Below are 25,000 nucleotides of genomic sequence, written 5' to 3'. Positions count from 1 at the left end.
ATTACACCTAAAGAAGAGTTTTTAGGCCTAAGGTTTGCTTTAATGAATGTTTAGGTTTGTTTCTGTAATGGTAAAACAGAAAAAAGCCGTGTGACCTGAGACTTGTGTTTTGTACCTGCCCCACCTAACGGCTGCTAGTCTCTCTTGCAGGCATATATGCCTTTTTTCAGCAATGTAATGCAAACTCATTTGTTGAAGAATGCAGCAGCAGACCCTTTACCAGTTATGGACTCAACTCTGTCTGGCATTCAATTTTACTTTTTTATGGGGGGGGGGGCTCTCAGGTGTGAAAAAGGTATTAACTACATCCTCATCTGCACTAAAACTGCCTCCGTTAACCCTTTTCTTTCTAAGAAGGACACTTTATAGTAAAGTTATGCTCCAATACAAGATGATTTTTCTTGTCATTTGGGGAGCAACTCTTGGGCGAGAAGGATTAAGTAGATCTAATTCTATGCAAAAACTATGTCTCCTTTAACCCTTTTCCTCCAAAGAGAGCACTTGAATATTTTAAATTAATCCCAGAAGATTTTAGCAGGGCTAATGCAAGCCCATTTTGCTCATCAATCAGGCATGATACCCCTGTCAAAATTTTTCTTAGCAGAGATGTTGTTCATGCAAATTAGTAATATTATTGTTGAGGATCTATAAAAATGTTGAAGACTACAGGCAAGTCGTTAAGGTGATGAGTGGTGGTGATAGTGGTCTACTAGCAAGGGTTATAATAACTTTTGAAGTAGATCCATGGGCTCATCAATGTAGGCAGTGGTTGCTCTTGTCTTTTACAAGGGTTTGGGTGAAAATCAAGGCGGAGTAGCTCGTGGTAAGAGGCAAATTTCTGACAACATACAATGTAGACGGCAGTGTACTGCTGGTGACCGACTTTTAATGAAACCTGTGGTCTAGTGCTATTAATGCTCAAGGTCATCATTTAAAGGAACGAATCTCTCAACCGATAAGTGGTTTATTTTATTGCTTTCTGTGCAAACCTAGGCATCTTTTGCTTCATTCTGCTGTGTTAGGTTGTGGAAACAACAGTACATCCGACAGACTGCTGCCTCTAGCTGGGTTGAAAAGGATGAGCAGAACATTTAAAATAGGCAACAAAGCATTTTTTAAAATTGAAAGAAAGTGTTGTTCTTGAAAATGTCCCAACACCAGGCTGACCTATTTTAACAAATGACCCACCCTGGGGATGCAAAAGTAAAGAACTTTCAGACAAGTACTTATGTGGAGTGGGGGTGGGGAGTTTTTTGGACTTGGATTTGACAGAACCATTAGTAACAGACTACCTATTTGTTCCACTGACTGACTTACTGATGCACCCTGGCTCGGAATGCCCACCAAATGCAACCTGCCTCGTCTCGTCTGCCAATAACAAATATCGTGTCTCTGTTTATGTGATCAGTTCTGTGTATTTCAATCTCAATTTCATTTCAACAGAATAAATTATAATCATTCTTTGTGTCTAAACATTTCACAGACAAAGTAATAACTGGAGAGAAGAATATTCTCACCACAAAGAATCCACACCAGATAGGTGTGACTTCGGGGACTTCTGGGAAGAGTTCACTGATTCCAACGACAGCTGATGTCAATAGGACATTTGTCACCAGGGGAGTTTTTGTTATAATGAACACCATGTTTGATGCGTACCCAGGGGTAAGGACTGATTTGTTTTCTTCCAACATCTGTATGTTTTCAATTGCTACTTTGAGCATGCCATCTGAGGCTTATAAAAAGACTATGATTTATCACATTTGGGGGGCACTTTACATTTCTGCCATTCCTGGCATAGTTAATTGGTAGCTTTTAGAAATGTCGTAATACACATAAAAAATTTACTCCATTCTGATTGGTTAAGAGAAATGCAGTTTTCAGGTAACAATGTAAAAAGAAGTAATAAACCAAGCATTCTGATTGGCCAATGAGCAAACAAAGTTAGGGCCCATCAGGCCAGCCCTTATCTCCGGTTTCCGTAGCATGAAGCGACTAGGAGTATTTCTACTCCCCCCTGGATGGGATGCTAGTCCATCGCAGGTTTACCCCCAGCATTAAACTCGCTGGTACCCATTTATGCACCTGGGTGGAGAGAGGCACCATGAGAGTAAAGTGCCTTGCCCAAGAACAAAACACTCCGGCCAGGACCCAAACCCAGATCACTCGATCCAGAGTTGAGCACTGGGGACATTTTTGGCAGTTATAGTAAACTTGTCAACTCATAAGTCTTATGTGAGGAAGTCAAAGAATAATTAACAATTATTGGATTCGGTTTTCGCATGATAGCGATAATTATCAGGGCCAAAGTTTGTGTTATCTGCCGAAGCCAAAGGCTGAGGCGGATAACACAAACTGAGGCCTTGATAATTATTGCTATCATGCGAAAACCGAATCCAATAATTGTTTTATTATGCATATTCCTGAGCTGCACTTGTAAAGACAAGAGGACTGACTCATCCATTTCTTTGGATGAGCGGCAAATCAAAGAATGTTTCTGTGGTTGGCAGTCTTCTTTCCTATTCTCTGCCATTTAGCGTGTTAGGTGACGTCACTTCTGCATGCATAAAACTATTGTCTGTAGGTATTATGTCAATCTACATAATTGTATAAGATCTATTGTCTGTAAGTATGACATAAGAGAAGCAGAGCAAGCGAGAATTAGCTGCGTGCTGACACCAATGTATAATAATAGTTATTAGTATAACCCAACTAGTGGACTAATGCAAATCCTGCATTTTGATTGGCTACGCTACTAGAGGACTACCGGTATTAGTAATAGTTCTCGAGTAGCGAAAAGCGTGATGCTTTCTTCCGTTTTATTCCCAAATAAATATTTCTTTAACTTGCATTTGATAACTTTATTATTGCCTTTTCTGTCCGACTAGTTGGGTGATAGACCCGTAGCCGGCAAGGGCTACGGGTCAATAGCCCATTCGGCTTCCCCTCATGGGCTATTGTTAATTACCCTTTGTTATGGCTTTCTCTTCACTATAATACAGACCTACCAGCTGCAGAAAACCTTGAAATTCTTTTATTCTCCAAAATGGCGGTATACAGACTCAGGCCTCCCCATTGGTCCTACATCCTCCACACCAAGCAACTCACAGCGTGTCCTTCATCTCTACACAACACCCAAGGCAGGCTTTGAGATCCTCAGTGAGCCAGAAGCCTTATATGTTTACCTACTATTTGCTTTAAAGGACAAAAATCTTGGCATTTTGGAAGCAAATTTTGCACAGCTTGTTCATACAGGGCTTGTCTCTCTTGAAGCACAGTGGAAAACGTTGGTTGATGACATTGAGTTGGGAAGAATAAATCCTGATTTAGAGATTGCTGTTGATGTCAGAAGGTAAATTATCCATGAATGAAATTCATGACAAGTCACTTTAGTGCAAACAATTACCTTAGTGTGGTGTGGCCTGACTTCATGTCCCCAGAGGCCAGGATTCTTTGTGTCATTTCTGGATGGAAGGATTGCCTATGGCTGGTTTTGAGCCATCAAGACTGCAGATTGTGGATTTTAGTCCCAGTAATTTATCATACTCCCATTTTGCTATTGGCTGGAAGATGTTTTTTCTTATGCCTACAGAAGGAAATACCACTTCAAGGGACAAGGTGGGGACAACGTGCATGCTCTACCCAGGGGATGTTTCATGAAAGTCCTAGTTCAGTTTTGGCCCTCTCTTTGTCACGCAATGCTACACTCACCTGTAAGCATAGCATTGCGTTATGGAGAAAGGGCCAGAACTGGATTATGGAAGTCCCAGTATTTTTCAGGGGTATTTCGGGTGATATAAAATGCTTTCTATCTTTAAGAGGAAAACGTTTGAAGGCAAGAAACTTTGCAACTGTTTTGTTTTCACTTGCCTTGAAAACATGTTTAAAGATCAATTTTTCAGAGTAAGCAGATGCTAGTTTCAAAAATTATTGCTATTCGGGCTAAAAAAGGCTTTGCATCCTTTGAGAAGCAGGCACTAGATCCGAATGCCTCTGCAACCATTAAAAGGATCTTTAGTGTACAGTAGTAAGAGACCAGCCAGCTGAAAATTAAGGTAAATAGATTTTTTACAATGACTGCAAAATTCCCGCGCGCCCATTGGCTAATTTTTATTTTCAATGAGCAGACAGACACATAAATTTATAATTTATGCGACAATGACATGATATTGCCCGCGTCAGATCAAAGTTTCTCGCATTTTTGTCTCGCATTCTTCTCGTGTTTTGACTTAATTTTGACCCCTCTGCCTTCTTGTTATTGTAAAAGGCAAATTGATGTCTTTTTTCATAACATTGTCGAAGTAGTCTGCGGATCCACTCGGCTATCGCCTCGTGGATCCACAGCTACTTTGACAATGTTATGACGAAATTCATGATTAACAACAGGACAGACGCATGAAAAACTGACATCAATTTGTTAAATAGAAGGCTAAACTCTATTGGCGCATACCCCAGGAATCTCCCCTCCCAAAGGAGAGCATCTTCCGTGATCAAGTTGGAAATCTTTTGTATCTTTTCCTGTATCAGAAACTGGAGATAAGCGCCGGCCTGGTGGGCCTTCCTAGACTTGTCACAGAGACTTTACCTTTTTTTTCCTGTATCGGTGTATGGCTAATCTTTAAGTTTGTACTCCGTGAAACATTCACCGAGTCTTTTTCTCTTGTTTCATAGCCACACCATTGCCATTTCTTAGTTCTTAGTTCTAATTCCTTTATTCTCATGTAAGATTTTTGCTCCCTAGAAAGCTGGAAAGCCTTCTAAAACCTGATGAAAAACGAGCTGATGAGTTGAAGACAGAATTTGAAAAAGGTTTTAATGGCATTGTCAGGAGAATATGGCCTCACATCAACTTGGTTCTCACGTGCACAACAGGTAGCGTTACTGCTTTCTGATTAATTCCCACTAAAAAAGTACCGGTTAGAGTGTCGGAAGTAATTAGCGAATTGCTTTGGTTTTGCATTACTTCACTTAGTGATTGGTTCAAAGTTCTCGCACCATTTTTTCAACCAATCAGAAGTGAAACCAAAACCAATCTTGGCTCACGCGCGCACATCTTCCCGCGTTTTGTGTCGGCTTCGTGTAATTACTTCGAGTTTTGATTGGTTTTTTGGTAATTACTTTGATTTTGGTTTTACGACACTTGTTCGAAATTCGCTCTAATGTCCAATTTTTCGAAGATCGGTTTTCATTATTTTGAGAATCAAAGGTAAGTTCGCTTCGTTATTAGAGCTGTTGACTTGTGACCTTGAACAAGAGCGCAAAAGCAACAAACAAACTGAAAGCGTGCGGCCAAACATTTGATCCGCTTAAATACGCGCGCAGGCGTTTACTGGCTCAGCGAACATGCGCTTACGGATAACCCGAAGATCGTTTCACAGCGGAGACCAAACGATCGATTTGTTCTGCCCATTTTAGCAGTTTCGTTGACGGGAAAAGAAAGACTCGCTGGTCCGTGAAACAATGTAGGAAGCGGTTTTCAATGTCATTCGAAAGTAACTTTGATTTTGCATTGTTGCGCCTTGATTTTGCGTGACGATTGGCACATTTACCTGTCTTCGCCCTTTGTGATTGGGTTTAAAACGGGGAGGAGCAAGGATGGTTAGTGCGCGGTTAGTGCGCGGCCTTGCATGGTGCAAGAGGTCCTGAGTTCGATTCCCGGATCTCGCATCCTTGTTTCGACTTCTTTCGTTTCCGTGTTGCTAAGTAGCTTTAAATACCCGTAAAACGGAGCACTGATGGAGAGGGGGGAGTAAAATGAGCGCACCGTCGACCTCAGGTTTGTCAGTTGAATTACTGTTACGAGTTATTGACGTTAAATATGGTTACTTTACTTTACTTTACTTTTTGACCCCAGCAGAGTATCAAGTATTTATGAGTCAATGAGTTAGTGCAGTTACCCTAACCAATAAAATGAAAGCTAAACTTTCAGAGTGCTTAGGCGTAATCACTGAAACGATGGCTTAGGCTTAATCAATAAATTATTGCTATATTGACTGTGAATGTCATTGACTCATTGACCATTTGACTCATAAATCATGGGACCTCACCTCAGCATGATATAAATAAGCTATCCGACAAGATTTCACACGTGCTAATCAACGATAACAAGTACGTACTCAGAGTCGAAGTAACAGTTAGAAATATTTCGAATTTATCTCCCTCGTTAGTAAAGCAAATGTTCAATCTAACCATTGGTCGCGCGATTGCAATTTCCCATTAATTTGACGCGATCAGTGCGTATTCCAAACCTTTGGTTATCATATGAATAAAACTGCAAGTTCAAGTTTTTAAACCTTTTCATCATTATTCCACTTCGATTACTCTTCCCTCTTACCGAAATGAATTGGGAGAACCGATGTTTGAAAAAAGATCCTTTGGAAGAGATATCTTTTCGCGTCGTACATTCGGCTGCTCAAAGTTCTGGACCAAAATATTCCTCGTGGCTTTGGTTGGTTTGTAAAATTTCTATGGCAAACTCCGGTACCACTTTTTTCTGCACTCGGATCTTTTGATTTTCCAACCCTTGCGAAACATGTTGATCCAACATACCGGGTATGTACACCTTAGAAGAAAATTGGAAATTTGTCTTTTTTTTCTGTTCTTTCTGAAAGGATCTTCTGAACTGTATGCTTCCAAACTCAAGGCAAAGTACTTAAGCGATGTACCCATGTATTCGCCGATTTACGCAGCAACTGAGGGTTTGATAGGGATCAATTTGTGGCCAAAGGATGATCATACCTTCTACATGCTGGTTCCTAGTGCCATGTTTTTTGAATTTATTCCTTTGGAGGAAAGCAGTGAAGAAGAACCATCGGTAGGTATAAAGCACTCCACATCGAATAAAAGTTTTGGGTGAATCTGAATCGGGAAGGAGTTAGGGTGACTTGGCGGTTTTCACGGTACGTCTTTGGCTGATCTGTTCCAGGTTGAAGCTCCAGGCATTTCAAAAATGCCTTCACGCCAACGTCTCGCTGGTCATCCAACAGCCCTTTTTAATTGCCAAGCCGACGTCACTCTGTGCACTTCATTGACCAACTGTTGTCTTTATACAGGGTAACAAGCCCTGCCCATTTCCTCTTATGACTGATTGTATCATTCTCTCTTCTGGCACGCTCGGGATTTTCCTTATGTAGTATCTTCTTCCTCAGATCTACGGGTAGAATCTTCCATTGCCCTTTGCGCGGATCTCAGCTTGTTCTCTCGTGTAAGGGTGGCAGAAAAAGTGGTCTTATTGTGAGAAAACCCAACATTTTCAAGAAGCATTTTCGAAGGCATGTGCGCTCGGTTTCTGCCTTTGCTTTTGGCTCGTTTTCATCCTACAAAAAGGAGATTTCCTTAAAACAAACGATTTTTTTGTTTTCAAGAAAAAATTTGGATCGATTCATGACTTGCGGCTCGTTTGGCACTCCCTTCTGAATTTGTTCGTGTTTTTGCTCTGTCAAAAGCCATCAATTTCATGTGATAATAGGTCAGGCCGACAAGAGATAAATCGATTTCCGTAAAGCGATCTTGATCCGCCATTAAAATGTTCAGAAAAAGTGGGGGAATTTTTCTTGGGTGAGTAGGGTGGGACATTTGGAATCGATGCGTGTAAATGTTTAAGTTGCATAATGATCAGTGCATCTCTCTCCGCGTTTATTTTATTAGACTGTCTTCCCTGAAAACGCGGAAGTGGGGAAACTCTATGAACTGGTGGTAACGAATCTGAGTGGCTTGTATCGTTACAGAATTGGTGACGTTGTCAAGATTGTTCGTTTCCATAACAACTGCCCTGTGATCGAATATCAGTATCGTCAGGGACAAATCTTGAACGTCAGGGCAGAGAAGACCTCGGAACGAGTCTTGTACGATGCACTTACATCCGTGCTCAATGATCTTGGACAGCGGTTTCGTTTGGTTGATTACACATGCGCGGAAAGCATTATGTTTGATGAAGAGAGCAGACTGTTTGGAGATGACGAAAAGAGTGTGGCTCCGTTTTATGTGGTATTTTTGGAGTTGAGTGAAGAAGGGCTGGAGGAGGAGGAGAGAAAGGAAATCCAAACTAAGGTAAATCTGGTTTGGATTTCATGTTTCTTGGCGCTCAATTTGACTGCATATTCTTGGTTTTTAACTCGTGTAATCCGCGGCCATGTTGCGTTTTTACCGAAATGAAGGGAAACGATTGCATTAGAAGAGATTCCATTTCGGAGGATTAGGTTAGGGCACCATCGAGGCAGCGGTGACATTCTGTGAAAACTGAGAATATTGGTAGCGAATATTTGATTGGTTCTCTGAGTTGTTTACGCTCTTACTGATTGGTTAAAGCAGGGGCCAATCACTGTAAAGACAAAGAAAGGTTCATGTTTTCTCACAGAATTATTTTTGTGTTTTCGTTGTAGCTTGACAATGCCCTGTGCGAGATCAGCTATGTGTATGAATCTTTTCGGCGGAAAGGCAGCATATCAGGTCTTCAGTTGTTCACTGTCAAAGAAGGAACATTCAGGGAACTCAGAGCGCATCTTCTTCGTGTCAACCCTGCAGCGACCAATCAGATTAAGATACCGCGTGTTGTTAAGAGTAAAGAAGCCCTGAACGTTCTTTTAAAATACAGTTAGTCTTTTCCGTTCATTGCATGTGCAAAACGAGAAACTAGCCGTAGTTTGGTTTTCTAAATTTGAACTATAACAATACTTAAAATGAGGGTTGTACCTTGTAAATACGCGAAAATAAATGACCTTAGGTATCACCTCTACAGCTGTAATTTTGCGAGTTGTGCACCGAGGCACCGATCGCGCAAATGAATGAACAATGATGTCATACCTTCCGATGATACCTTTGTCGACATTTTCCTTCATTAAAAAGCTTTTTAATGAGCACTGGTTTAGTTTCAGTAGTGCGTAAACATTGGAACATTCGCGTAGCCAAGTTTTCTAACAGTTTGGCATGGATTTTCTGAATCATTTCCAAGGACTTTTGTGGGAGACGCGATGGCCTCATGGTCAGTAAGCTTTACTCCGGATCGAGTGGTCCGGGTTCGGGCCCTGGCCGGGGACATTGCGTTTTGTTCTTGGGCAATACACTTTACTCTCACGGTGCCTCTCTTCACCCAGGTGTATAAATGGCTACCGGCGAGTTTAATGCTGGGGGTAACCCTGCGTTGGACTAGCATCCCATCCAGGGGGGAGTAGAAATACTCCTATAGTCGCTTCGTGCTACAGAAACCGAGATAAGCTCCGGCCTAATGGGCCACTTGGCTCGTAAGTAGACTATACCTTTATCTCCAAGAACATTTTCTCTCGACTTGATCACTGAGTTCTGGAAGGTGCATGGAGCACCATCCTCAGTTTGTAAAACATTAGAACATGGTCTTTTTCGGATAGCTAAACGGCTTTTCGAAATAATATATTAGGACAACTGCTAACATATGGATACGCAGATGTGACTCTAGACAGGATCAAGCGCTTTTCAGCTTTGACGTCCCAGTTGCTGGTGATGGTTAGAAAGAAGGCCGGTTGCTTGGCATTGCCCGAAAGGAAATTAGAATCTCAGGCAAGAATCGAACCTCCGACTTCTGAAGCCTCTGAAGTCGAATGCTCAAACCATTGAGCTGCAAAAACTCCTGCGTGTGAACTACCTTATGATAGGAAATTAACGCTCCATGAAATTCGTGTTAATTCGCGCTAATTATGTTGACCGTTATTTTCCTCGACATTAATAAAGTGCAGCGTTAATTTCCGCGCTCTTAATTTTCAATTATAATCGAAGGCCTGGTTACCAGTTTATGCCAGTTGAGTTTTTCCGTAAGATCCCGGGTTCAAGACCCGCTCAGACCACTCGTTGAATTTGATCCTGGTAGTCCCTGGTTCAACTTCCCAGCTGCACTTGTAAATAGCCAACTGGTTTGCCTCCGGCCAGTTGGGATTCATAACAGTTGTTGTTGTTGTTGTTGTTGTTATGTTCTGTCGTTTCGTTGTGTTTCATTGGCCCTGAAAAGCCCATTGGGGAGCGGTCAATTAAGTATGTATTGTATTGTATTGTATTATCGTTATTAGTTAGGAAATAAAGTTGACGAGAATTTGCATGAGTCGGACGCTGAACTTGGGTTTCCTTGAGTTTTTTTAGTACTTTTCGGATGCTTTGCCAGTTATAGGGAAGATATCTCTTTACAAACATTGCTTTTGTTATTCAAATGTGCCGACCACAGGAGCAAAAGACCCTTTGTTTCAACAACCAATGAGGCTCTGGTTGGCACATTAATAACGATAGGTGACGCCAATGATATCTTTCCTATTCAAACTATGATCCAAACTGCAATTTGCCGCACCAATCTTATTAACCGAATTCGAGGGCTTCACTGTAAGTTAGGCCTTTTTTTTTCAGTTCATTTTATTTCGCACTCTAGGGAAAGAAATTGAATTGAAAAACCAAGATCTCGTAACTTGCTGCATGATCCGAGGGAACGAAGGTAGTAAGATGTATGCCTCGCGCTATGTACAAGAATCCAAGTGGTCTTCGAATTCCATGATCCCAGCACATGGGATTCTGGGTCCCGAGTCATTAGTTCCCGATTCCAAACTCACGGATTCCATGGAAATGGCTCCTGGATTCCATAGAACTGGATTCCATAGAAATGAATTCTGCATTCCATACAATGGATTCCGGATTCCACGCCCTGCGTTACCGATTTTGCTGGATTCCGGATTCCTTCCACCATAGTAACTAACTATGCTTCCACGGGAGCGCTCATGTGTCAAGGGGAGGACTGGACCGAAATAGTACTTGGCGGGAGTCGTGTAATTTCAAACAAGTCACGTGTATTCACTTGTTCCACGTTGGTGGGACAAAATGGCGGAGTGCAACATTCTTCGAGTTTATAGTTTCCCTGGATTGTCGCCAGGACGACACAGTGTTACTTTGTCCAAGCTGAAATCAGTGTCTTCTCGTTTCACAGTGAGTGACCTATCGACTGAAATATGCTATAATATCAGTGTGCGAGGAAATTGCCTGAACTCTGATGAACTTGAGAACTTGATGTGGCTGTTGAACGATTCTTTCGGGAAAGAACTCGTCCGTCAAACTTCGTTCTTGGATGAAGTCACAGAAACAGACAATTGCGGCAATGTCTTGATAGAAATCGGTCCAAGACTTAATTTTTCAACCGCTTGGTCAACGAATGCCGTATCGATTTGTCACTCCATAGGGTTGGAACGGATTGATCGAATCGAGAGATCTTGTCGCTATTTGATTCAATTGAGCCCTGAAGATGATTCCAGTCAAGTCACGAAGGAGGACGAAAATACGTTTGCTGCAAAACTACACGATAGAATGACGGAGTGTCGTTATGAAAAGCCGTTAACGAGTTTTGAGATCAACGTACAAACAGAAGAATGTTATGAGGTGGATGTATTAAATGAAGGTCGCCCAGCATTGGAGAAAGTTAACCGACATCTTGGTTTGGCATTTGACGATTGGGATCTAGACTATTATACCAAGTTATTCAAAGAGAGGGTTTTCAGAAACCCAACCAGCGTAGAGTGCTTTGATTTGGCACAGTCAAACAGCGAGCATTCACGCCATTGGTTCTTCAAAGGAAGATTGGTAGTTGATGGATATGAACTAAAAGATTCTCTGATGAAGATGGTGATGAGAACACAAGAAACAAGCAATGATAATAGTGTTATTAAATTTAGCGACAACAGCAGGTATGCATGGCTAGAAATATCAAACAGATTGGTCTTTTTGCATTATGCAAGACCATTGTGATTTGCAATTATGTTGAAGGACTGGGTGAAATTTTATCCATGGTAAGAAATAATTTATCTTTTTAGATGGTGACACAGGAATGCTCTGAAAAAAACCCACATGCTCTTTTCCATGAGTTGAACCTACATCTTCCGGTTATTAGTTAGTATGCGTGCTATACCATGGAGATAAGAACACCCAAATTAGTTATCTGAAGGTCGTAGGTTTGACTCTGATAAAGGAACACTTGCATGTTTTCCAAATATCCTTGAGTCACCATCAGAATAAGAAATACATCTCTTCATGGATTCATTTCGGTAAAAATTTACCATCTCATTTACTACAGATGCACTCTTTTGACAATTTTGGTCCTATTGGTATGATGGGGCAATAATAATTACTATTGTCACAAGAACTGTTGTAGTTTAATTAATGGCGAAAATCCCATGCGTCTCCTGTTAGTGGTTACCCTGGTCCCAGAGCTTTTTCTCTAGCTGAGAGAGAGCCACAAAGTGGTGAAGACAAGTCACCAAGCAGGGAGAAGAGAAAAACCTCTGGTTGCCTTGGACTTGAATCTCACTTTCATGCAGTCAAACATGTCAAATTGTTATTATGAAAGGGACCAATGGCAATTTCGCAATCATGCGTCCCCTCGGTATTACCAATCATACGAACCAATCATATTGATACAGAGATGTATCCAGGTTTTCAAATTTGGGGGTCCAGCTAATTAATATTCAAGAATCAATATCCAATCTCTTGCTGCTGCCGTACCCTTTCAGATTTCTAAATTGCACAAAAATAAAGTCTTGTCCCTCCCCACGAATATGTACTTAAAATGATCAATTTATTTGAAACTGTTAAACGCCTGTTGATTCATCGATCAAAATGTATGGGCTGTCAAAGCTCCATCAATCACATCTGAAAACGTCTCAAGGAATCCGTATGCTCCAGGAACTGTTGGGTCCGGTTGATAAATGATCTAGATCTATCTCCACAGCAAAAAAAATAATAGAACTGAATCTCAATTTTCCGTAAAATAGCATCATTTATTTTAATAACATGTGAGGTGTAATATAGAAACAAAAGAGTAAACACATGTAAGTGATCGATACACAGTTCATCGTCAGCCGGTGTGGCTGTGACCTCAACATGGCCAATGTTTTAATAATAATCAAGCAACTGAATTCATTTAAGTTTCATGTTCAACACGTTAATTTTAAATTAACTCCGAAAAAGTTGCATAATTTGCAAAACAGACAAGTTACATGCAAAACGAGAACCGCGCCCGGAATTAATGTCAACAGGGTCGTACAAAGCAAAAATTTAACATAAGTCATCATTGGATTCTCTGTCATTTTGCTCACAATAAGCAAACTAATGCTTCAAATTTGCTTGGAAAGCATGCAACAAACTGAACTTCGACTGGAATGTTTTATTATCACTGGCGGAAGATCAAAAATGTCACCGATTGTCTCGCCTGAAAAACAGCTCAGATCATGTCACGCAACACGTCAGAATTCAAGACTTAACTCTTCAAGCTGGACATATTTGTTTGACAAAATGAAATCATTCGACTACAAAAATCCGAAATAACAGCTTACCTTGAAATTTAAGGAACTCAATCATTTCTCCATTGTGAGGAATGGGAATGTTCAGTTTCCTTGTGAAATAAGCTGTTCACATGTTTTTTCTGGCATTCGTAATTTGCATACACTGTAAAAATTCGACTAGTAGACTAAAGATAGTTTCAGTGTGGCGCGTGCAATACACAGTTGTAGCATTAGGTAAAATGCTCTCATTCCAAGTTCCTAGAATTTCTTCCTTTTGAAGTTTACCAAGTCCTCAAACGGGTGTTGAATCCAACAACAATTTCTTCCTCTAAATAAACACAAACTGACCTTCTGACCTCTATAGTTCTCAACTTTTCCATACCAAGATTCAAAATCTCACACACAAGCTTGCTTCCACAAAACATAGTTTTTACTATCAGTGAGAAAATGAAATGAACAGCAATGGATAAAGGCTTTTTTACTGATTGTAATGGAGAGCAGTATTCAAATGCTGCCCAAGACTTGCCTTGCCTCTTTGCTCAGTGCCGCCAGCGTGAGCGGAAGATGCGCACAACAATATTTGAACAGAATTATCGATCCGAAGGTGAATTCACTGTTCGTAATTCCTTACATTGTAGTCCAAGAAGTTATTTCCTCATTTTCCAGGAATGATAATTCATTAATTCTGATCGTTCAAGCCGTTAAGCGAGGAATTCACAATTTCGGTACTCTTCTCTTATATGCACACCCCATAATAATGATGTCCAATGGAAAAAAGATTACTTTACACAGTCATAGAATTCAGAGTTTCGAGGGCCCTGAAAATGGCGACTGAAGTAATGTGGGCACGCAATGTAAAGTGGGTGAATAAGGCTCGTTATTATATGTCTTGTGTTTGTAGCAGATATAACACGCGCTCTGATTGGCTAATTGTGACTGAATTGTAGGGCATTATTCTCCCGTAATGCCCATGGGCGGATTACGGGCTTGCAAAAACAAAGCAAAAGGTAATTAAAAAGCCACATAATAAACTACTTACTAACCGAGCTAGCTCGAGCCGTACTGGGGAATATTGGCCCTCGGCCGTTTTTGTACGGACCTCGCTGCGCTCGGTCCATACTGCCACGATCTCGGGCCAATATTCCCCAGTACGGCCCTCGCGCTCGGTTAGTAAGAAGTTATTAATATGTTAAATTACTTATTTAATTGCCATGTTGGGTAATCAGCCATGCTTGGCAAATTCAAACAAAAGAAGGGGAATATTAACCCCTATAAAACGTGTATAGTGCATGTTTTTGTGTTTCACATGACTAAAAGATTCGTTCCTTTTAAATTTTAGTGCTATAAAGGGTAATGAAGTTTCCCTACTATTGCCGGAAAACCATGGAGAAGCTGCCAAATTTCAATTGAAGCAAAACTGCACAAGGCACATCATCTTCACAGCTGAAACCCATAATTTTCCAACAGGTAATCCCCAACACTGTAGCATGACGGGGCAGTTTCAACTGAAACTACACATGTAGGTATTAAAAGGGCTCCATTCTCTCGCTGGGGGATCTTCCCCACTAATACACATGCACTGTACTAACAAGCACTCTTCAGTTCATTTACCTGAATTAATTTTTGAAAAAAAAAAGCCCAAACATAAACCTTGTTGTTATACGTTTCGATAGTTAATCTTTTGAGTTGACATCAAACCCTTCCTCTTGACTGTTAGGCGTGGCACCATTTCCTGGAGCAACAACAGGAACTGGAGGACGTATAAGAGATGTACAGGCTGCTGGCAGGGGAGCACATGTTGTTGCTGGCACTGCTGGCTACTGCTTTGGAAATCTTCACATTCCAGGTATTTTATTCATTAAGTTAACACTTTTGCTTCCACAGAACTCTCTGTAAAATTAATGAGCTAATGACTGAATGAATTAATTAAAGAGAGATTAATTATTATAATTATTGAAGATCCTTCTGGAGGAAGTAGGGAACATAGTTTCTTGATTCATTGATAGTGACTGAGTCAAAACTTGGTAGCACATTGGAGAGGCTTTGTGAGAATTTAGGCTTCTAATAGATTGCAAGAAGTCTCTCTTTGCTTGAAAATCTGCCAAGAATGCAAAACAACTGATTGAGCAAGGCGATATGCAAGTGGCAAAGTCGTGAGAAGTGCGGGCGTAGCCTTTTCAGTCTTCTTCCTACACCCATGCTTCTCATGGCTCACAGCTTTGCGACTAGCATATCACCTTGTTCAATCAGTTCTTTCAGCAGATTTTCAAGCAAAAGACAGACTGCTTGCAACCTAGGCTTCTAATGAAAGATTTAACTCAATCAAGGTCTGTCAGTCTGAGTGTGTGTTCCCCTTCTAATTCTATTTCCACAAGTGACAGACTGGAAATGCAAATAATTTCTGATTGTTGAAATAAATGAAACTTTGTTGCTTTGCTGATGAAATATTTTAAAATTTCTAATAGGTTATGAGCTTCCATGGGAAGATAGCAAGTTTGTGTATCCAAACAACATGGCTCCGCCTTTAGAGATCGCTGTAGAAGCAAGCAATGGGGCTTCAGATTATGGAAATAAGTTCGGAGAACCTGTTCTTGCTGGGTTTGCCCGATCTTTTGGAATGATGTTGCCAAGCGGGGAACGGCGTGAATGGGTGAAGCCAATAATGTTCAGTGGTGGAATTGGAATGATTGATGATGAAGGAGTCATTAAACTTCAGCCAGCGAAAGGTGAGAATATCACATGTACACTGTATTCAAGGTTTCAAGGTTTTATTTGCCATGATTACATATAATGTATCCGATTTAATACAAGAAAATACAAAAAAATTGTAATAAAAGGCGAGGAAGCCCATAAAGAAACTATAAGAGCTTATGGAGCTATGGGCTTCCTCAAATTAGACTAAGAAATTAAGTTTAAGATAGCACTGGGACGTAATACAATATATTATTAAAAAGACGAAAGAGTGCACACACACACATTTATCTGCAAAAATACAAAAGCGTAAATACTTCGAAGAATTTGATGCTACTAACGATAAAGAAGAAATCTTTTAAGGTTTTTGCAAAACTGAGCGGCAGATCCAGATGACTTAATTTGACTGTCAAGAGAATTGAAAAATTTAGGGCCTTGGAAGCGGATTGAAAGTTTTTGTATATTAGTTCGAACTAATGGAATATAAAAATTGGAATTGGTCATGATGACCACTTTTCACAAGGCTTAAGTATTTCCAATACAACAAAGTAATGTGTTTTTAGTCAACAGCAGCTATAGCTTGATATAAGAGAACATGATACTTGTCAAGTTTAAAATTTAAAACAGATTGGGAGGATGGGGCAAGGTTACCCAGGTTAGATTCCCAGACTTGACATCATATGGGTTTTTTCGTTCTTTACTCTGCTCCGAGAGATTTTTCTCTGGTTATTCTGGTTTTCCCCTCTCCTCAAAAACCAACTTATGATATGATATGAGTTGATTTGATTTCTGTAAATTAGTGCCCCACCAATACAGTTGACACTTATAATAATAATAAATAAAGTTCATTGTTATTGTCATAATACATAAATGTTGCAATGGTAATAAAATTATTATTATCATTCATCTAAGTTGTTACAACAACAAAGAATAATACACTATTAAATAATAAATGAATTTTGAGTGAACCATTCCCATCTTTTAATAATAATCAAGGCTGTTGCCTAACAGGAGCCCAGTAGCCTGGGGCTCCCAAAGAATAGCTCTGGGCGCCTTAATTTTTCACAGCAACACCTTTCACTTCATATGTTGGGCTCCTAAGTTCTCAGCATTTAGCTCTGACGGCCCCTTTAAAATTTTCTTAGGCAGCGGCCTTGATAATAATAGTTCTTTTACCAATAATTGGCAACTATTAACCGAAGTTGAGGTGGCTAGTGGCGGATATTTACCGAGCTGCAAAGCGGCGAGGTAAAATTAATATCCACCACTAGCCACCGACACTGAGGTGAATAGTTGTTGTAGTATATACCAAAACAGTGAGATAATATACAGCACAAAAAGATGATTTTAACTCATTTACTCGTGCAAAGATTACAACATTTTCGGGTCCAAATCCCGTGCAAATTGCTCAGAGGTGAATGGCAAAGGATATCCAGAGTTTGAGTAGCCAAACAGCTCCCACGTTCAACGCTATCCACTGTTTTAGTATATACTTATTATTATTGTTGTTATTATTATTATTATTATTATTATTATTATTATTATTATTATTATTATTATTATTATTATTGTAACATCAAGATGTGGTGCCTGTGGTATAGTTGCTCTAGTTCATTCATGTCTTTTCTTGAAGGCATGTCAGTTGTCAAGGTTGGTGGGCCTGTGTATCGAATTGGTGTTGGTGGTGGTGCAGCCTCTTCTATCCAGGTTCAGGGAGATAACGAGTCAGAGCTGGACTTTGGAGCAGTTCAACGGGGGGATGCAGAAATGGAGCAGAAGCTGAACCGAGCCATTAGGGCCTGCATTGAAATGGGTTCAAAGAATCCAATATGCAGCATTCACGACCAGGGAGCAGGAGGCAATGGTGAGAAAGCATCTACCATAAAACCTGTCCAAAAACAGTAAATCTTTTGCTTGAAAGGGAACCTTCATGTCAACAAAAAAATAACTTTAAATCACAAGAGATAACCTGTACAGTCGAATCAGTGTAATTTTTTTTTCAAAGAAGCATTTGTATCCAAAATAAATAAGTTCTGGAATCACCAATTTTTGTTTTCAACTTTTTGGAGGGAAGCCATCTTGAATAACTTTGGCGTATAACAGTTGCCCTGTTGTCATTGGACAAAGGCTCTTAGTGTTAGGACAATAGGGCAACTGTAAGACATCACACTTTTCCAAGATGGCAGCGACCTGGAAATTAAAATTGATACAAACACTTTTTTAAAAACAATTTTTGAACAAATTTGTTTGGAAACATTATTTTATTCAGTTTGAACTTATTCTGTAGTAGGAGTGGAGGCTCTTTTAAGGTACTGGTATACCTAAAGCCTTTCAACCCCAGAACCTACCCCCTATGACAAGTAAATAATGTGATGTAAATAGTTACATTGTGACAGTAAAGTCTATAATAGCCATTCTTCGAGGGAAAGGGTTTAAATTGTTGTGTTGTAAACATTCTTAATTTTTCCATTTTGGCCACCTTTGGATTTCAAACATGTTCTATTGTGTTGGGTAAGAGTGTAAATCGGTCAAATGTGATGATAAAAACGTTTCTTTTCTTCTCGTTTTTGGTAAGCATTGTTTTGCTTGTTTGGACAGGTGCAGAAAACAAAGTCATGTTTGACGCACTCATGCATGCTTAGTGTATACAATGTACTTTGTTTGTATCTACATGTATGAATATATTATTGTTGTGTACTCCTAGTCGCATTAAGATGGCCAGCAAAGAGATTGCCAAAGTTGATCTTTGAGAAAATAATACTCACGAAATGCAGCAGCAAAGCAAAAAAAATATATCTCAGCCAGTTTCTTTCAGAAATGCTTGATTCTTTGCAGTAAGATTCTAGTAGATGTGCTCCACAATATGAGCATACCAGTTTTGTTGCCATGGCATGCCTGCGGCCGCACGAATTTCGATTCTTACTCAAAAAATAGCATCGGATTTGGAATGCGGAGTTTGGCATTTCTTGGTTATAGTTTTAAAAAAGAGTTGATACTTCTGCTCTGACAGCGGTAAAGCGCGGCAGGCAAAGTGGTGCAATTTACTTTTGTTAAACAACATCGTCGCTCTTTGGAGGTTGGGTGCCCGAAACATCCTGGAGCTTCCACTATTGGCAGCCAGCTCCAAGATGGAGACTGCACCGATGGCTGGCAAAACCTGACAACCCAGCCATGAGCCCCCACGCCCCCGAGAAGAATGGGCACCCGTCACACTGATACACAGTGGAAAGCAGAGGGGAGGAAGAAGAAAAAAAAAAAAAAAAAAAAAAAGAAAAAAAAGAAAACCGCTAAACGCTCCACACAATGCTCCTACTTCCCGCCACACTGATAAATAAGCGATACAGCCCAAAGCACGAGGTATTCCACGCATGCGCAAGTATACTAAAACCACTGACCAATACGCTGCAGTCGCTCATGGCCCCTAAGCAAGAGCCCCGAATCGCCCACATCCGACGGCACCCAACAACCAAAGAACTGCTCATGACCACGCTAACAGCCTAGTCCACTGCAATGTGCTAACCGTAAACTGCCAGGACAACCCAGAAACTACAACCAGACCCGAGGGATCCATGCACATGTAGACAACAGCAGACCGCGGAAGGCACAGGTTAACCAATGCTAGCTGAAAGGCATGCACAGGTACAGCTACATGAACGAACAAGTGAAATGCAAGGGAATGCAGACTCCTGACCGACGCCTCATAAAACATTGCTGGCATGAAGGAACACTTATATAGGCGTATGGCATGTGTGCATCACAATTCGTACAACGCTACAACGCACACGAGGGATCCTCATGCAGGTGGATCCCAAAAGACTGCCGACTGCACAGGTAACCAACATAAGCTCCAGGCATGCACTGGCGCAGGTGCACGGCAGAACACAGCAAAAAGCATGGGAAGGCAGACCTACACTGATGCACAGGTGCCATTGCCTCGCAAGACACTGCTAGCAAGGAAGGAAAGTAGACATGCATATGAACTGGTGCGTGTACATAACAAGTCTGCAGACCCTACGGGAGACAAACAAGCTACACGAAAAAGGGGATCCACACCCATGTGGACATCGAAAGACCACCAACTGCCCAGGCCTATGAATGCGGGCTGTAAGCATGCACTGGCTCAGCGGTACGAACGAACACGGCAGAATGCAAGGGAACCCAGACCCCTGATGAATGCACCAGCGCACGTGTGCACAAAACACTGCGGACATAAGGAATGCTGACATCAGTGGATACACTGGCACGTGTGCATAAAAATTGCACAGACTCTACGGGAAACACAAATGTACAACAAACACGGGGGATCCACGTGCAGGTGGACAACAGAAGACCCCAGACTGCACAGGTCTACCAAAGTGAGCTAAAAACATGCACAGACACCGGTGCACAAACAAACATAGAAGAAAATACAAAGACCCCGGACTGAGGCACTGGCTCAAGGGCCTAGCGAAACCCTGCTGGCCGGAAGGAAAGGAGACATAAAACGTATGGTCTGGCGTGTGTGCAGAAAGTTCTGCGGACCCTCCAGGGAACACAAACACCACAACATACATGAGGGATCCACGTGCAGGTGGACAACAGAAGACCCCCCCCCCCCCAACCGCACAGGTCTACCAATGTGAGCAGACAGCATGCACAGGTGCAGGGCACAAACAAACACAGGAAAATGCACAGGAAAGCAGACCCCTGACTGATGCACTAGCACAAGCGCCTAGCAGAAACCCTGCTGGCATGGAGGAAAGTAGACACGGGCGTGTGCACCCTCCAGGGAACAGACACTACAACAAACAGGAAGCACCCATGCACCTGGGGATAACAGAAGACCGCCGACAGCACTGGCACAGCTACAGGAATGAACATAGCAAAATGCAAGGGAAAGCAGACCCCTGACGGATGCACTGGCACCAGTGCTTCATGAAACACCACTAGCCTGAAGGAATGCCGACGAGGCGTACGCATAGACGTGTGCATAACAAGTCCCTTAAGACCGTCAAGGGAACACAAGCGCTCTTGTTGTTAACCCCGTTTAACAACAGTTGACGCAAGTGGAGATCAGGTGCCCAGAACTAACGTGCCGTAGGCCAGCAACCCAACCCCTAACAACTGGCATGTAAAATGAGCTGACAAGACTGCAACCCTGCAAGACTACACCAAACCCCAACTGCCAAGCTACATATATATATGTATATATATATATAAATATAAAGAGGGGGGGGAGGGAGGGGGAATGCAATCCCAAACAACCAGCAACTAACCGCTCCGCTAACCACAGAGTGACATACCACCGTGGCGCCTGCGAGATGTGTAGACCACTGACCGTTAAAAAAGACCGCCTAGCAACTGGAGCTCCTGACTGCTCACCCTGCAGATAGGGGTGTAATGGGGCAGAAGTGGACTGGGGAAACAACACACACTAGACAAGAATGCTAAGAATACAGCTCAACGCTAACAATGCTGAGAATACAATGCAATGCAACGCTAAGATGCCCTGCCATGATAACAACGCTAAGAATACAACGCTATGCAATGCAACGCGAAACAACGCTGAGACTACAAAGCGACGCAACGCGAAGACCCAATGCAACCCTAAACAATGTAAGAATACCACGCCACGCAATAACAACAACCAACTTATTATACGAGGGTAAGCACCTAACAGCTAAGGCTGATAAACTTGTGGGGCTCCCACAATCACAAAAAAAAAAAACAAGGCAATACAAAAAAAAAAAGGAGTATAACACCCCGCAATACAAAAAAAAAAGGAATACAACACCACGCAATAACAACAACCAACGCCACCTGACGAGGGTGAGCACCTAACAGCTAAGACTGATAAACTTGTGGGGCTCCCACAATCACAAAAAGAAAAAAAAAACAAGGCAATACAAAAAAAAAAGGAGTATAACACCCCGCAATACAAAAAAAAAAAAAGGAATACAACACCACGCAATAACAACAACCAACGCCACCTGACGAGGGTGAGCACCTAACAGCTAAGACTGATAAACTTGTGGGGCTCCCACAATCACAAAAAAAAAAAACAAGGCAATACAAAAAAAAAAAGGAGTATAACACCCCGCAATACAAAAAAAAAAAAAGGAATACAACACCACGCAATAACAACAACCAACGCCACCTCACGAGGGTGAGCACCTAACAGCTAAGGCTGATAACCTAGTGGCCCTCCTACAATTAAATATAAATATATCTAACACAGTCAAAAAGGTATAATGTAATAATATACCAATAAGTATAGAAAAATTATATCTCTTGGATGGGAATTCCAAAATCTAGTAGTTGATACTAAAAAAGAACGCCCGCCCTCTGTTTCCCTCGTAAAACATGGACAAACTAAATGAAATCCCCAAGTCTGCTTTCCCTACTATGTACATCGGTATTTCTTGTAATAAACTATTCATATAAGAAGGGCTATCCCCACGCTAAACCACGCTGAGAATACAACGCAATGCTAAGAATACAACGCCGCGCAATGCAACGCTAAACAACGCTGAAAATACCAACGCAATGCAACTCTAAGGTGGAACGCAACGCAAAACATCAATACACAGAACTACAACGCTTGCTCCTCGTAAACTAAGTAATTATATTAAACTACATAAATTACATAAAATTGTACAAAACAAGTCCACGCAACATGCTAGCAAATGAACAGAGAAAAATACACGCCAACGCCACGCCGATACATAAATAAAGCAAACTCCAAGGCACGTCACTTGATATACTAATGGCCTAAGCCTCTAGATAATAGTAATAGTAGTATCAATAATATTACCGGACAAGTGTACGTTGTACGTGAGGCCCAGCTAAATAACAGATGCTTATAGTAGAGTACATGGCCCAAAGCAAAACTAGAAACAAACTACAACCAAGCATCAGAGAGCCTATGACGCGGCCGTAACGCTAAAAGCCTGACAGAATACGAGCGAGACGCTAAAATTGACGCTACGCCACCTAACAACTGAGATGGTTAGCTCTGAAGTCCAAATGCATGAAATGCCCTCTCCCATATGAAACTGTGCAAAGGATACGCTGTCCAAGGTCGGTCGAAGACAAGCTTCCCGCCAGGTGATTCTTGTACGGGGACCGGAGATGGCCAAAGGTCACGCCGTAATGTACGACCCCAGCGCCCAAGCAAATTCCGCGTGGTCGTGAAGGGCTTTATGCAATAAGAAGCGGGGCCCTGCATAAGATCTCGATGGTAGAAAACGCTTACTGAAGCTGCGTGAACTGACGTTGCCCAAAAATAAAGCTACAAGAATCCAACATGGCGGCTATCCCAACTCGATTGCAAGTTCGCCCGAAGTTGCGTTTCCCCCAAAACAAGCCCGTAACTGGACCCAAAAAGAATCCTGACTGAAAGGAAAGCAGTTTTGAACACATCTACGGAATGAAGACTGTATAATTATAGGAAACAAAAAGAAAACCGCTAAACGCTCCACACAATGCTCCTACTTCCCGCCACACTGATAAATAAGCGACACAGCCCAAAGCACGAGGTATTCCACGCATGCGCAAGTATACTAAAACCACTGACCAATACGCTGCAGTCGCTCCTAGTTGTTTACTTTGTTAAACTTCGTTTAACCTCATGTAAACCCAGGAATCGCAGTTTATGCAAATTTAATATTTTTACGATTTTTCGCGGCTGCGCCTGTTTGGCTAAAATACATTTAGGTTGTGGTTGTTTTTCCCCTGTATATGAAATAACGAAATAAAAAAAGGGAAAGAGATCATGTTATTTATTGTTGTTTTAGAAACAGAGCGATCCCGCGTTGTCGTTGGTTCATGGCAAAGAAACAGAGCGATCCCGCGTTGTCGTTGGTTCATGGCAAATCATTGTGTGCCCTAAACAAATAACGCTGTGACTGGCGCTTCGACCGAATCGACAAAAAGCTCATTCCACTAAACATTTTACTGATAATATGAGGAAAAAATAGTTTAGTTCTGTCCTGTAGCGATGATTTTCGTCCAGCTTTCGTCCGCGGTGGTTTCATTGTTTTACGGCAGTTTTTACAAAAGCTCCACCGGAATCAAGCAGCATTTATTCACGTTTTGAAAATTTATTTTCAACCCAACTAACCAGTAAATAAGGTTTACCTGTGTTAGACCCAAACGTTTTTACATGAACCTGTCTCAATTGAGGTTTACTTTTTCACTTTTAAACCTTAAAAACATTGGTGACATTAGGGCCGTTTATACGAGAGAAAATATGCCGCGGCTTACATAAGACGCCAACACCCCTTATAAATGGTACAAAATGTACGTTCAAGGCTTTCTCAAGCCGCGGCTTATCCTAGCCTGGGAGTTTATACTCGTATAAATAGTTCCTTTCGCATATTATGTACGCCTTTCTCAAGTATGGCGTGAAAAATTTGACAGGTTGCGGGTTTTTCTTGCACTAGCGAGTTCGACGATCACTAGAGCAGTAGCAGCAATGTTTTGCTGAGAGAGACATGGATGAAGATCTTGCCGCGTTGTTGATTAATTAATTAATTAATTAATTCGGGTGACCAACTTGGAGGGCTGGGCATCCCAGCTGAAATGCTTCAGGCTCCCCGAAATTTTCCTTAGAGCACAGCCTTGGACCGTAAACACCGTTTTTCAATCTTTCCTGGAATTCTACATGATAAACCTAAAATCTGATCATAGTAGCACTTTAAACATTGAGTATATAAGACCTGTATCTCAAGTTTACTGACAAGACTAGTACAATGATAATAATTAGTTTATATTTATTGTTCTTACTTGTGTTTGTGGAAGGAAGCCCTGGTTGTTTTAAATGATGAATACTCTGTATCATTTGATCCTTTTGCTTCCAATATTAAGCTTGGTGGTTTCCCTAGAACCTTCTGGTTTTCATCATTGTGGTTCTGTTACAGCTTACATACACTTAAATCTCAACTTGGCAGCAAGATGAGCTTGTTCGAGTCATTTACAAAGGCATAATTAATAAATTATTAATAATATTCATTATAACTCAACTAAATATTATTTTGCTCTCTCAGGGAATGTTT

At 41.3% G+C, this 25,000-nt stretch overlaps 2 protein-coding genes across 2 annotated transcripts in view; both read left to right on the top strand.

Annotated features, from left to right (window-relative positions):
* LOC137999609 (GH3 domain-containing protein-like) overlaps positions 1–8,854 on the top strand; it is a 9,986-nt gene extending 1,132 nt beyond the window's left edge. Inside the window, exons 2-7 of the mRNA XM_068845430.1 lie at positions 1,484–1,662; positions 3,000–3,349; positions 4,739–4,869; positions 6,609–6,811; positions 7,645–8,046; positions 8,379–8,854. Of these exons, the coding sequence (XP_068701531.1) occupies positions 1,484–1,662; positions 3,000–3,349; positions 4,739–4,869; positions 6,609–6,811; positions 7,645–8,046; positions 8,379–8,594 (1,481 nt within the window). The 3' untranslated portion in view covers positions 8,595–8,854. The remainder of the gene's footprint in view (positions 1–1,483; positions 1,663–2,999; positions 3,350–4,738; positions 4,870–6,608; positions 6,812–7,644; positions 8,047–8,378) is intronic.
* A 1,956-nt stretch (positions 8,855–10,810) lies between these two features.
* LOC137999607 (phosphoribosylformylglycinamidine synthase-like) overlaps positions 10,811–25,000 on the top strand; it is a 28,483-nt gene continuing 14,293 nt past the window's right edge. Inside the window, exons 1-6 of the mRNA XM_068845428.1 lie at positions 10,811–11,681; positions 14,614–14,741; positions 14,992–15,120; positions 15,740–16,000; positions 17,599–17,829; positions 24,992–25,000. The exon at positions 24,992–25,000 is cut by the window's right edge and continues 204 nt beyond it. Coding sequence (XP_068701529.1) covers positions 10,825–11,681; positions 14,614–14,741; positions 14,992–15,120; positions 15,740–16,000; positions 17,599–17,829; positions 24,992–25,000 — 1,615 coding nt within the window. The 5' untranslated portion in view covers positions 10,811–10,824. The remainder of the gene's footprint in view (positions 11,682–14,613; positions 14,742–14,991; positions 15,121–15,739; positions 16,001–17,598; positions 17,830–24,991) is intronic.

Source organism: Montipora foliosa, chromosome 4 (assembly GCF_036669935.1).
Source record: "Montipora foliosa isolate CH-2021 chromosome 4, ASM3666993v2, whole genome shotgun sequence".
Lineage (NCBI taxonomy): Eukaryota > Metazoa > Cnidaria > Anthozoa > Scleractinia > Acroporidae > Montipora > Montipora foliosa.
Note: the sequence above shows the minus strand (reverse complement) of the source record. Positions and strands in the feature narration are given on the sequence as shown.